General features: G+C 62.9%; 1 protein-coding gene across 1 annotated transcript; it reads right to left on the bottom strand.

Annotated features, from left to right (window-relative positions):
* Positions 1-161: 161 nt before the first annotated feature.
* Positions 162-12,058, bottom strand: KANK3 (KN motif and ankyrin repeat domains 3). Its single transcript, XM_068156395.1, has 11 exons — positions 11,953-12,058; positions 6,783-6,857; positions 4,788-6,503; positions 4,542-4,641; positions 4,196-4,396; positions 3,563-3,650; positions 3,036-3,255; positions 2,582-2,724; positions 2,075-2,275; positions 1,894-1,992; positions 162-1,624 (listed from the first exon to the last, which is right to left on the bottom strand). The coding sequence occupies exons 2-11, from the start codon at positions 6,817-6,819 to the stop codon at positions 1,565-1,567; spliced, it is 2,865 nt and encodes a 954-aa protein (XP_068012496.1). The 5' UTR covers positions 6,820-6,857; positions 11,953-12,058; the 3' UTR covers positions 162-1,564.
* Positions 12,059-12,323: the final 265 nt, after the last annotated feature.

Below are 12,323 nucleotides of genomic sequence, written 5' to 3'. Positions count from 1 at the left end.
GTAGGCAGCTCAGAAACCTGCAGGGAATGCAGAAATGTGCAGGCACCTGCTGAGGGTGAGGGCTGTGCTGGGTTGTACCTCTGCTGAAGCTGTTCTGGGGGGTTTGAGCCAGACAAGGAGGCAGGGGGCTGCTGCTGCTGGCTAGAATAATAATTCAAAACACTTTTACTTTACATTTTATTTATATCTTAAAAATAGACATCAGTATTAAAATACCAGTACACAAACCTGTGAGACCAAAGCAGTGAGTACAGAATACATAGAGTAGCGTACTAGGGTGTGGCTGTGAGCATTGCAGATTAACTTCAGTGCAAAGCTGAAGCAGCCCCACTCCAAGGACAGCAGTGTGCAGCCCACAGCAAGTTTCATGGGGAGCACCTCCCAGCCTGCAGCCTGGCCCAGACCAGGCCTGGGTGGGGGAGGAGGCTGGGCCACAGAGCACAAGTGGGGGCTGTAACACATTGGCTTCATGAAGGCTTCAGAGCAGAGCTGACTTCACATGCAGAAGCTCTTTTCTCTCTCCTGGTCCTTGCTCCTTACCTTGCTTGCTCTCACCCTGCCTGGTGTACACACACACACGTCTGCGACATTCACACCCATCTCTGCAGGCCCTGGGCTCCTTCAGCTCTTCTTGACAGTCGTCTTTTTTTCCTGGAGCTATCCTCAGCTGCTCTCCTCACCTTTGGGAAGGGTTTGGGCTCTGGCTGCCTTCACACTCAGTGGCTCTGAGGCTCTTTAAAGTATTCAGCTGCTAATTGCTGTCTTTCCCTTGGGACAAGGTCCTTGCTCTTGGTGTCAGGTATTGGCTGGGCAGTTTCTCCATGGCTTATTGCCTCCTCCTGTCAGCTTGGCTGCAGCCCTGAGTGCCCAGAAGTTGTGCTCCTGCTCTGTAGATGACATCACCAAGTGATTCCACATTGAACTCCATCCTTTGGCTAAGCAATATGTGGTTGGGTTTTTATCACTGTGTGTGCATGTGCTAGGAAAAAATGCAGATTTCAGCCAGGAAAGGAAGTGCAGAAAAGGGCAACTGTTTCAGTCTGGAAATGCTCCCAGCCCATGTCCAAGGCACCAGGAAGAAGCTGGTTGTGTCCCCTCTCCCTTGCCTGCTGGGCATGGCTCCCCCAGGGATGCTGAGCCGGTGCTCACCTTCCACAGCCCTGCCCCCTGCCACCAGCTCCACTGCCCCTGCAGCTGCCAGGGGCTGCTAAGGGAGCAGAAACCAGGAGCTGCTGGGTTTGTTCTGAGTTCCAGTGAGTTAGGGACTCACTGAGGACTCTATCGGCACAGCTCCAGTGGTGACAGCAGGGAGCAGAGGGGGTGGGGCACACCCTACACTTGATGCTTGGCTTCTGTCACTTGGAGGAGCAAGGTGGCCATGTGTGGGTTGCTGTCAGCAGCAGACAGGAAAGGGAGGCCCAGGGAGGAGGCCTGCTCTTAGTGACAGGAGGGTTGGAGCATCTGCAGTGCAGGGAGCAGTTCACACACAGGAGTGGCAGGTGAAGGAACATCAGTTACAGCCCAGTGCTGATGGTGCTGACTGGCACCCAGCTGGATCCCGGGGTCACTGATCTGCTGTCTTGGGGCTGCCAGGGCTCTTCGGGGCCCTTGGTGACATCCCCTGCTGTAGAGAGAGCAGCCACAAAATGTCACCAGAGATCCCTCCAGCGACTCTTGATCAGGACCAGCCAGGCTGGGTCCCTGCTGCTGAGGGTGCAATGGGTGTGTGGCACCTGTCCCTGCAGCCCCTTCAAAGGAGCAGTGTGGATCATAGCCCTGTCCCTCCCCCAGTGGAGCCCCGTGCCCACCTGTGCAGCTGGGTCATGGTGCCGTGCCACACCTGTGTGTGGCACAGGGCAGGTGACAGGAGCTGGGGGGCGGTGAGGTACTCACTGGAGGCTGTGCCTTGGTGCCGTTGAGGTGGGCGTAGAGCAGCACAGCGATGTCGCTGTGCCCAGCCTCCAGCGCGATGGCCACGGCGTTGTTCCCGTCCTGGAAGGGAGGCGCTCGGGTAGAGGCCTGGGGGCAGGCCGCGGGGGGGAGGTGTCCCTGAGCCGCGGTGGCAGCGACTTACAGCATCAGTGATGGAGACGTCGCAGGCAGGCTGGGCCAGCAGCAGCTGGACGGTGTGGGTGCGGCCGTGCTCGCAGGCGCACATCAGAGCCGTGGAGCCCTCCTCGTCCTGCAGGTTGACGTCGGCCCCGCAGGCCAGCAGGGCGGCCACCATCTCCTGCCGGCCGTGGCTGACGGCCAGCATCAGCGCGGTCTGCCCAGCCTGCGGTGCAAGGGACACTGCCAGGCTGCTCCTGCCCAGGCTCTGCCACCCACTCTTCTGCTGCCCCAAGGAGGCACTACTCCTGTCCCTGGGGCCCACACAGTCTCTGCACACCTCGCTTACTGGAGATTAGCTGTGGGTGAGACCTAAGAGCCCTGATGCCAGGCAGGAGTTCCTAACATAATGCCCTCTGTACCAGCCCCTCCAGACTCTGGAATCGCAGTCCTGCCCTTGGAGGAGCTGAGCATGGCCCTGGCAGCTGCCTGGGGGAGCAGGTAAGCATGGTGGCTCCAAGCCCACACCCACCTGGCTGGCCTTGGCGTTGACATTGCCCATGCTGAAGAGCCTCCTGACCACGTTCATGTCATCCTCCTGCTCGACGGCCGCCAGCGCTGCCAGCATGAGAGCTGTGTAGCCAGCTTTGTTCTGGTGGTCCACGTTACAGACCCCTGGGGGATGGGCACAGCAGGGAGCTCAGGAGGCATGGCCTGAGCCATATGCCTGGCTCCTGCTGTGCCTAGGGTGCTGCAAGCTGTCCCAGAGCCCCATGAGCACAGACTTGTGGAGGGGTTCCCCCTCTCCAATCTGGGCTGCAGTGGCTGCCCAGATTCCTTTACACCTGTAGATGGACACAGCCCAGGGCAGCTCTCCCTGCCTCTGTGCTGCCAGCACCATCTCACCATGTCCTGGCCAGGACATGGCCCGGGGTGCAGAGTGGGATGGTGGCAGGGGCACATTTCAGGGCCTCAGGGGCACTGACCTGTGTCCAGCAGCAGCTGCACAATGTGGAAGTTGGAGTGGGAGACGCTGTAGTGCAGAGCTGTGTTGCCATTGCCATCTGCCAGGTTCACTACATGGGCCAGGAGAGCAGGAGAGAGCTCAGCAAAGGCCAGCAGGTGGTTGGCAACTGTGTCAGGGACGGAGGACTTCTGGCTGGACAGACGGAACCACTCCTGCAGGACCAGGCTGCTGCTGGCGAGCTGTGGGCAGCGAGCAGCGCTGAGCTGGGGGCTGCAGCTTCTGTGTGCCCCCCAGCCCCACGCTGCTGTCCCTGGCAGGCAGCAGAAATCCTCCAGAGGAGGGGTCTGGGAGAAGGCAGGGAACCCCAAACCCATGCTGGGATGGCCCAAGCTTGAGTCCACGTGGGTTTAGGGGTGTCTGGAGCCAAGGGCTGCGTTCTGGGGGAAAGATGCTGAGCTTTGCTTGGTCCATTTTTGGGAAGGGCAGCCCTAGGAAGGACCCTGGCAGGCACTGGGTGAGCAGTGCCACCCACAGCACCCCACTCACCACCTCTTTGCTCTTGGTGGCACCAGCATGGCCCAGGTGTGTCTTGACAATGAGGCAGGCCTCCCGCATCCTGGGGCTCAGCTCAAACCTGGGGAGAGCAGGGGGGGTCTGCGCTGCAGGCCTGTGTCAACTTCCCCCCCTCCAAACTTCCCCAGCCAGGGCCACCCTGAGGCTCCTGCAGAGGTTTTGCTCCACTCCCCTCATGCCAATGAGCCTCCATGAGCTCCCCATGGTGCAACAGCTGGCTTGGTGGTTGCACCTTGGCAGCTTCAGCCGCTGCAAAGCTCTGCTGAGCCAAGCCCTACCCGGCTGTGCTCGGGCAGGATTTACCCTTTTAGGCCAAATTTTTCCCTTTTGTTGAAAAATGCCATTAAAGGGCTGCTGGTTTTTCAATATCCCACTCCAAACTCTTCTCCAGCACAGGGGCATCTGAGGCCTCGCTCTCCTCCTCTCCTCAGCAGACCCAAGAAGCTGGCAGGACTCTTCCTGCTGAATGGCTTTTGCAGGAGCTGGAACTGCTCTTCCCCATTGGCTGAACCAGACCCAGGGCAATGGTGTCGAGGGGCAGGTCTGGTGCCAGCCTGTGGCTCCCAGCTGCACAGTGTGAGGGAGCCTTCTTCCCTGGGCACTTACTTCTCCTTCACCTCGGGGGCCTCCATCAGGGTCACTCCACCCCCCTGGCACTCCTGTCCTGGCTCCTGCTCGCCCTCCCCAGCCTCCTCGTCCGAGGTTTCCGTGTCCTGCTCCTCGCTGTCAGAGCTGTCAGCCGAAGCCTTTTCAGAGGAGCTGTCGTCCTCCTCCTCCTCCTCCTCCTCGCTGGATGTGCTCTCGTACCTGCACAAAGGGAAGATGCTCGGTGGTACCATAGCACTTGCCTGGTCCCCCCTGAGACCCCACTACCCCTGCTCCCCAGCAGAGGGTGGGGATGCTAGGGCCCAGGGCCATCCCAGGAGGGCAGGGGGAGGCCCCCAGCACGTACTCCCCGTTCAGCACGCCCACGAACTGCAGGCTCTTCTTGCTGCCCTCGGCTTCGCTCCGGGGGGGGCCGTCCCTCTTCTTCATGATGGACTTCAGGGCTCCTGGGGTAGAGATGGGTGTCAGGAGCCAGCAAGCAGGAACCTCCCCACGTTGGCCCTGCAGGCACTGTCACCATCAGGGACACCCTCTCCTTTTCCACAGGAACACCCCAGCCCAAACCCTGCTGTCCCCCCTGCTGCTGACTCACCGACTGCAGGGCTTGGAGCAGCTCTGCCATCCTGCACTGTGTGTGGGTCACAGCCACTGGGCATCATCTCTGGAGTGGCTGCCCTGCAGGCTGGGCCTGGGCTGCTCTGGCATGTCCCCCCTGTATCTCCTGCATCCTGAAATGAGGAGGCACTCAGGGCATGGCCTGCACCAGGCTCTGCCTCCTCGCCTGCCAGCATGGTGCTGCCCACGTCGGTCTGGCTGCTGCCCACGTCGGTCTGGCTGCCTTTGTCTTCAACCCTGGGCACCAAATCCGGTCCGACGGCCACGTCGTGTCCCTGGGGGCGGCAGCCCACCCCGACAGAGGCGGTCTGTGGGCAGCACTCCACGCCTGCCTCTGCCGTCTGCGGGGTGTCTCCGGCCGCCCGGCTCTGCGTCGCCACTGCCACCTCCACCAGTGCCTCGGCCACCTGTGGCTTGGCTGTCACCTCCTTGTCTGCCTGCCCGCGGGGCCTGCGGGCACACACCTCCAGCCGCAGCTCCTCCAGCTCCCGCGTGGCCTCCTGCAGGTGCCCCTCCATCAGGGCGATCACCTCCTTCTGGTGCCCCACCGTCTGCTGCAGCAGCTCCAGCTCCTGCTCTGCCTCGCTGGACAGCCCCAGCGAGGACTCCAGCACCCAGACGGCCACATCCTTGCACTCCCTCTCCCTGCCATCCACCACATCGCTGCCCCCCTGCTGGGACCGGTAGTAGAAGACTGCATCAGCCATGGCCCGGTCCTCGCCCACCGCCACAGAGCGGCACAGCCTCTCGGTGGCCCTGGGGCTCCTGCTGGGCCAAGCCCTGCCAGCCCTCTCTGGCACTGCCAGCTTCTCCGTCAGCTTCCTCAGCTCTGCAATCTTGCTCGCTCGCCCCTTTGCTGGCTCCACTTCACCTTCCAGCCCTGATCGGGCTGGCTCCTCACCCCCTGCCACCACCTCGGAGCCTGGTGGGTGGCCAAAAGCCTCGCCGGGTTCTGCTGACAGCTTCTCCATCAGCTTCACCTTCTCCCTCTTCAGCTCGCAGATCTGCGTCTCCAGCAGGGGGATGACTTTCACCTGCTCCTCCAGGTCCCGCAGCTGCCGCAGGGCCGCGGCCATCTGCTCCCGCACGTGGTGCAGGGGTGCGGTGCTGAGCCCCGCCGCTGGGGTGCTGCGCCCCGAGCTGCCAGGGCTTGCCCGGCCCCAGCCCACCTGGCTCTCGGTGCCCACTGGCGCCCAGGGGAGCGGCTGGCTCAGGCCACCGCGGGAGGCACCACTGATGTCCTGCAAATGGCCTTGCTCCTGCTCCAGCCTCCTGCTCGTCTCCAGCAGGGTCTTCTCCACCCGCGGGTTTCGCGTGAGGCCCTTGCGGGTGGGCGCAGGGAGCAGCCGCACCGGCAGCGGTGGTGAGACAGGGTGGGAGGCTGGCTTGCTCGGGGCCCCCCGGCTGTGCGGGGACAGCAGCACTGCTGTCCTTCCGTCCTCGCTGGCCATGGAGCTGAGGGACTCGGTAGAGGTCCAGGCGCTGGCATGGCTGCTGGGGCTGCGCAGGGCGCTGGGCGGCTGCCGGGCACCTCTGGCCCTGCGCGGCACCTTCCTGAGCGTTTGGCCACTTTGGATGTCATTGACATACTTCAGGAAATCCAGGTCGAGGAGGAAGCCATAGGGAGTCTCCACTGAGTAGGAGCTCTTCTCCCCATCATCCTGGTCCCGGTACAAGAATGGGCCCCCGAGATCTGCAGGTGGAGGAGGGATGGTTAGGCAGAGACTTGATGGAGACAGGAAGGCTTTTCCCACTGGTTATACTGGGATCTGCGGCCCCTGCTCTGTGCCAGGATGCTGCTGGCAATGGGCCCAGCAGATGACCCTGGCACCTTCGGTGCTGTTGGGTGTCACAGGGCGCCCACTCCCTGCTGAGGTTGGTGCTGGGGTGAAGAAGCCCATGGGGATGGGGTGGGACAACTCAGCCCTGCCATTCTGCTGTCCCTGCCCAGTGACACCCCCAGTCCCCTTACCTGGAAGGTTCTGGTTCAGGGGTGCAGGCTGAGCCATCTTCTCCCCAGGATGTTGCTGACCAGGGGATCATCAACCTGCAGGGACAGGGCCACGTCCAGCGAAACTTAGCAAACAGGGAACAGTGAGTCCCGTGCAGCTGTGTGCCCTGGCCAGGGGACACCCCACAACCAACCCCCACCATGTGCCAGGACCCCTCCCCCGCTGTGGCGCCGGCGGTGCGGCAGGGAGCGCAGCGCTGCCTGCGGGGCTGGGGCTCTTTGTACATTTAAGGAATGCTTGGGCTGGGGCCGCTGCGGCCGCTTGCTGCCAGCTCCAAGGGTGCAGAGCCGTGAGTCAGAGCCTGGCTGTGCTGTGGGAATGGACGGGGAAGAGAAAAGAGGCGGCAGAGAAGTTTGCTTTGGATGAAACGAATCGATGCTTTTGCAGAGCCACCTGACAGCAGGCAGCTGCCAGCACCCCTTGGTCACTGGGTGCCATGGTTGCCCTCTGCCAGGGCTGAGCAGGGCTGAGCAGGGCCAGGGTGCCCTGTGCTGCCCATCCCTGCCCCAGGAGTGTCTTGAGGGTTAGTGACCCCCCAGGAGGGACCTCGGTGCCTTTCCCTGTTGATAATGGGGGACAAGGCACAATGGGAGGTGGGGGCAATGAAATGGGAACCCCAGGAGCCAGGCATGGGCATGCTGGAGGGGAGCCAGTGGGATGCAGCTGCACGCCAGGGCTGACCTCACAGCTAGGGGTGTTGCCAGCTGTGAGCATTCAGATGGGACCTGCCATAACATCTGGCAGCATCTGGGTGCTGGGCCCAGGTTGGAAGTGCTCCTGGCAGAAGCAGAACAGGGGCAAACAGATCCCCAGGAACGCCTTCTGCTGCTGTGCACAGCGTCACCCCCCAGGCACCTGCTGGGTCCTGACATGGCAGGGATGTGGTGGCCCTGCCCATGGGCACAGGTGGCCATGGGGCTGTGCAGCTGTTGGTGGGCAAAGCAGTTGGCACCAGGCTATTTCTGGAAAAAAGCAAGGGAGGAAGCATGCAGCAGAGGAAAGGCAGGTCAGGAACAGCCCTAAGGGAAGCTGAGGCTCAGCACTGTCCAGAGCAGGGTGTAAGATCAGGCCTTGGCTGCTGACAAACACTCTTACTCATTCCCAAATCCCCTGCCTGGGACAACCAGAAGATCTAGACTTCCATAGCAGAGATGCTGTGGCCATCCCTGTCACATGGGGACAGTGTGACAGTCCCTGCCTTGCACCCACTGCCCATGGCAATGCTGCTGCAGTCACCAGCCTATGGCTCACCCTGACCACGCAGCTGCCAGGAGCTGGAGGAGCAGCCATGGCACAGGCAGCACCAGGGCAGCCTCCTAATGCCAGCCCCAGTGCATGGGGTCAAGGGGTTCACAGCAACCAGGCAAGGATGAGACACCTCCCATCAGTCACCAGGCCAGATCCTGGGGCTCTTCCCCTCCTCTACCAACCTCTCCATAGCTGATACACTCCCAGCTTCCACCTCCCTGGGATCATCCCAGCTCCATCTTGGCACCCCTTCCACCTTCCCTGGGATCTCCAACTTTCCCCTGCCACCAACTTTGTGCCTGACAGGGTCCATGCACCCCCAGCTCCTCTAATCCCTCCTGCCCTGGGGAGCTGCCAGGTTCCTCCTCCACGGGGCCCTCGCTGCAGGTCATTAAGCAGTGAGGTAGTGAGGACAAACCTCCCAGCGGGCTCCGTGCAGGCTGTAAATCAAACGGGAGGAAGAGGGAGAGCAGCAGCAGCGGGGCCAGCAGCAGTGTTTCCTCGGCCAGCAGCTCCCTTCCGCTGCCAGGGCAGACATTGTCCTGCCTGGGGCCGTGCCAGGAGGAGCTGCCTCTGCCAGGAGCCCTGCGCAAGGTCTGCCGCTTGTGGCAGAGGCTCTTCCACCAGCACTGCCCTGCTGGCCCCTCTCCTGACCCAGGGCTGCACTGCTCCTTCCCTGTGCCACCTTGTCCTGCCCCTTCAGCCACTGCCAGTGGATGCTGCCAACTGCATGACAGCACTGCCTGTCCCCAGAGCCAGGGGACAGCCTCCCACAGTTCCCCCGTGGCTCTCGGCCCCCAGCATTTTAGTCCAACAAGATGGGCTAGATCCAGCTTCTGCCTTCACCCATCTCCAAAACAAGGGGCCAGGCCAGGCCATGGGACCTGCAGGCTCTAAATCACTGCGTAGCCTGGAGAAGAGGAGACTCAGGGGAGACCTTATTGCTCTCCATAGCTTCCTGAAAAGAGGGTGTAGACAGGTGGGGGTTGGTCTCTTCTCCCAGGCAACCAGCACCAGAACAAGAGGACACAGCCTCAAGCTGCACCAGGGGAGGTTTAGGCTGGAGGTGAGGAGAAAGTTCTTCCCAGAAAGAGTAATTGGCAATTGGAATGTGCTGCCCAGGGAGGTGGTGGAGTCCCTGTCCCTGGAGGTGTTCAAAAAAGGCTTGGATGTGGCACTTGGAGCCATGGTTTAGTTGTCAGGAGGTGTTAGGTATTAGGGAATAGGTTGGACTTGATGATCTCTGAGGTCTTTTCCAACCCAGTTGATTCTGTGATTCTGTACTACTGCTCTGGAGACTCTGTGATGGCCAAACCCTGACAGGGTCCCCATGATGTCCCCCTGGGGACCATATGATATGCAGCCTGCTCCTGGGCTGGGTGGCCAAGTGAGAGGCAGGCTGGATTTGAGCTGGAGAGGATGAGCAACGGAGGCAGAGGGCCCTGTGCAGTGGTAGCAAAAGGGTTAAGTCCCCACACCCTCGGCCCAGCCGCTGCTGGCACCTGCTGGGGCGGCCACACAAAGCCAGCCTTGTCCCCGGCTGGCCGCCACCAGCGCTTCAAAGGGAAGCCGCTCTCCACCTGGGCTGAAGTCCCAATGGGGAAGACCAAGCCGGCCACCTTGGTGCCAAAGGCTGATTTTCAGCAGCTGTGGCTGCTTCCCTGGGCACCAGGGCTTGGTGCTGCTGGGGCTGGGCACAGTGGCCCCCAAGTGCCATCTTCCTTTGGATAAAAACTGCAAACGTTATTTCTAGCCCCACTCTGTTTCTGCAGAGAAGCAGGGGGGGACCAAGGGAAGTGGAGGAGGAGGAGGAGATGAAGCAGAAATCTACTGCATGAGGACACAGTTATCCCTGTGGAGGCAGGGCTGCACTTCATCCTGGGCTTGCACTTCTCTTTCCTCCTCTTGCCATCATAGTGATGCCAACAGAGGAAACTTGGGGCCAAAACTGGAGCCGCTCTGCTCAGTGACAACAAAAAGCGATGTCAGGGATGGGGCAGCCTGAGCAAGCTGGCACAGCTCAGGTACAGCCCAGTACTCATGCCCCAGCCTCAGCCAGCCCCCTGGCACACTTAGCCTTGTGGAACCACCTCTGCTCTGGGTCCCCAAGCCCCTGGGCTGCAAGGGGCAGGTCTGGCACATCTATTTTTAAAGCTGCAGACTTCTTTGGGCCCTTTCCCTCATCAGGGGCACAAATGGGGCAGCCCCCACCCTGGCTCGGCCACAGGTGCTTGGCCATGCAGCCTGAGCCACTTCACCAGCGTGGCCAGGGCTGGACGTGGAGAGAGTTCTCACTGGCTCTCCTCCCAAGCCAAAACAGTGAGGTCATGAGGAATGTGAGAAGAACAGAGTCCAGAGCAGCCCTGGCCAGCACGACTTGATTTATCTCGGCCAGGCACGCTTCCCCCAAAGCTGCGCACAGGAGATAAGGCCCAAAGCTCGGGGCTGAGGCTGTCCCAGAGTCAAAGGGAAAACACTGAGCAAGCACAGGGCTTCTGCCACCCCCAGTGCCCTGCTGGGATTCAGGCTGCTCACAGGGAGCTGGCAGTCACACCTCCCTGTCACCTGCAGTGTCACCACCAGCGCTGTGGCATCCAGGGCTCATCACACTACCTCGGCCACCTCTCCTGTCCCTGTCCCCTGCACCATGGCTGTGCAGCACAGCTGGTCTGTGCCACCTGCTGTCCCCACACCTGCTCTCCCAGGCCCCCTTGGCCACACTGCCCGTGCTGGGGCTGCTCCCATTGCTGCTGGGTGCCATGTGAGTGGTTGTGCTTGTGCTGGCAAGAGAGAGAAAAGGAAATGCTGCTTCCCACTCAGCAGCCTCATCTCAGGGCTGGGCTGCTATTTCTGGAGTTGTCACTGTCAGCACGGGTGTCAGAAAGCCGTGAGGGCTGCTTGGGCTCTCCAGCACCTCGGGGACCTCCCCAGGCTCACACAACACCGGGGCAGCAGGCATGGTCCATAGGTAGATGTGCTCACAGGGGGATCTGCTCTTCCTGCCCTGCCACACCTATAGCTCCGTAGGGCGCCTGCATCTCCACTAGACAACATCTACCTCTGGTCTTGCACCCCCATCACAGCTGCCCACCAGCACTTCCACCACCACCTCCCTCATCCCCTCAGGGCTGATGACCACACATGCAGCTGGCAGAGTCCCAACGGTTTGGGGTCACCCTGCTGCGAGGAGCTGCTGGGGGGGTGAAGTGGTTCCACTTAGCCCTGGGTACACACACAGCCAGGTACACCCAGAGCAGTGGGCACAGCCCCACGGCGGGTTCTCCATCTGCCCCCCACGTACCCTTCATCACTCCAGAGGGGCCCGGAGCAGCTAAACTGCCCTGCCACACCCCCAGCCCCGTGGGGCTCCAGCACCGCGGAGTGTCCCCCAGCCCTGCAGCACCCCCCGCCCTAGCAGGTCCCCACCCCCCGGGTGCCCACCTGCATCCCCACCCTTCCGGGACGCCCATAGCGCTCCCAGCACTCTGCACGCCCCCGCAGGTCGGGGCGCCCCCAGCCCAACCCAGCCCAGCCCCGGAGACCGCCCCGGAGCTTCCCCGCCAGCCGGGGCGGGCGGCCCAGCTCGGCCCCGACGGCCCGAAGCCGCCTGCCCCGGTCCACGCTCCGCTGGGTGCGGGCAGGAGCTCCGGTCCCGGTGCTGCGCGGGCATAGCTCCCGAGCAGGGAGATGCCAGGCCCGTCCCACCCCGGCGCGGTCCCCGATCGGCCCCTCGGCGGCGGGCCCGGAGCGGCGGCGGCTCCGGCTCCGGGGGCCCCGCCAGGCGCCGCCACCGGGACGAGCCCCCGCCCCGCCGCCGTCCGGAGCCGCCGCTGCCGGCCAGACAGGACCGGACCCCCCCGTCCCGTCTCCGCCGCCCCTCACCTCACCGCCCGGGCGTCTGGGCTGCAGCCGGGCCCCAGCGCGGAGCCGCCGTCCCGGGCCCGGCGGCTCTGGGCTGCACCGCGGCGCCGGGCAGCGCTGCCCGCCGCAGCCCCGGGCCGAGGGCGGGCCGGCAGCGGGGCGGGGCGGTGGCGGCGGGAGGGGATCGCCCCTGGGCCCCGACCGGGACGGGCACCGCCCCCGGCCCGCGCAGCACCGCGGGATCTCCCGTCGCCCCGGCACGGAGGTCCTTGCCGCCCCCTCTCCTGCGGCTGGGCGGGCGTCCCTGTCCCCGTGGCCCCCGGGGTGGGATATCTCCTGTCCCATCGAGGCCAGGAAGGGGATGTCCCTTGCCCTGGACACGTCGGGGTCTG

Source organism: Melanerpes formicivorus, unplaced genomic scaffold, assembly GCF_026170545.1.
Source record: "Melanerpes formicivorus ecotype bairdi unplaced genomic scaffold, bMelFor1.0.p_v2 SCAF_34, whole genome shotgun sequence".
Lineage (NCBI taxonomy): Eukaryota > Metazoa > Chordata > Aves > Piciformes > Picidae > Melanerpes > Melanerpes formicivorus.
Note: the sequence above shows the minus strand (reverse complement) of the source record. Positions and strands in the feature narration are given on the sequence as shown.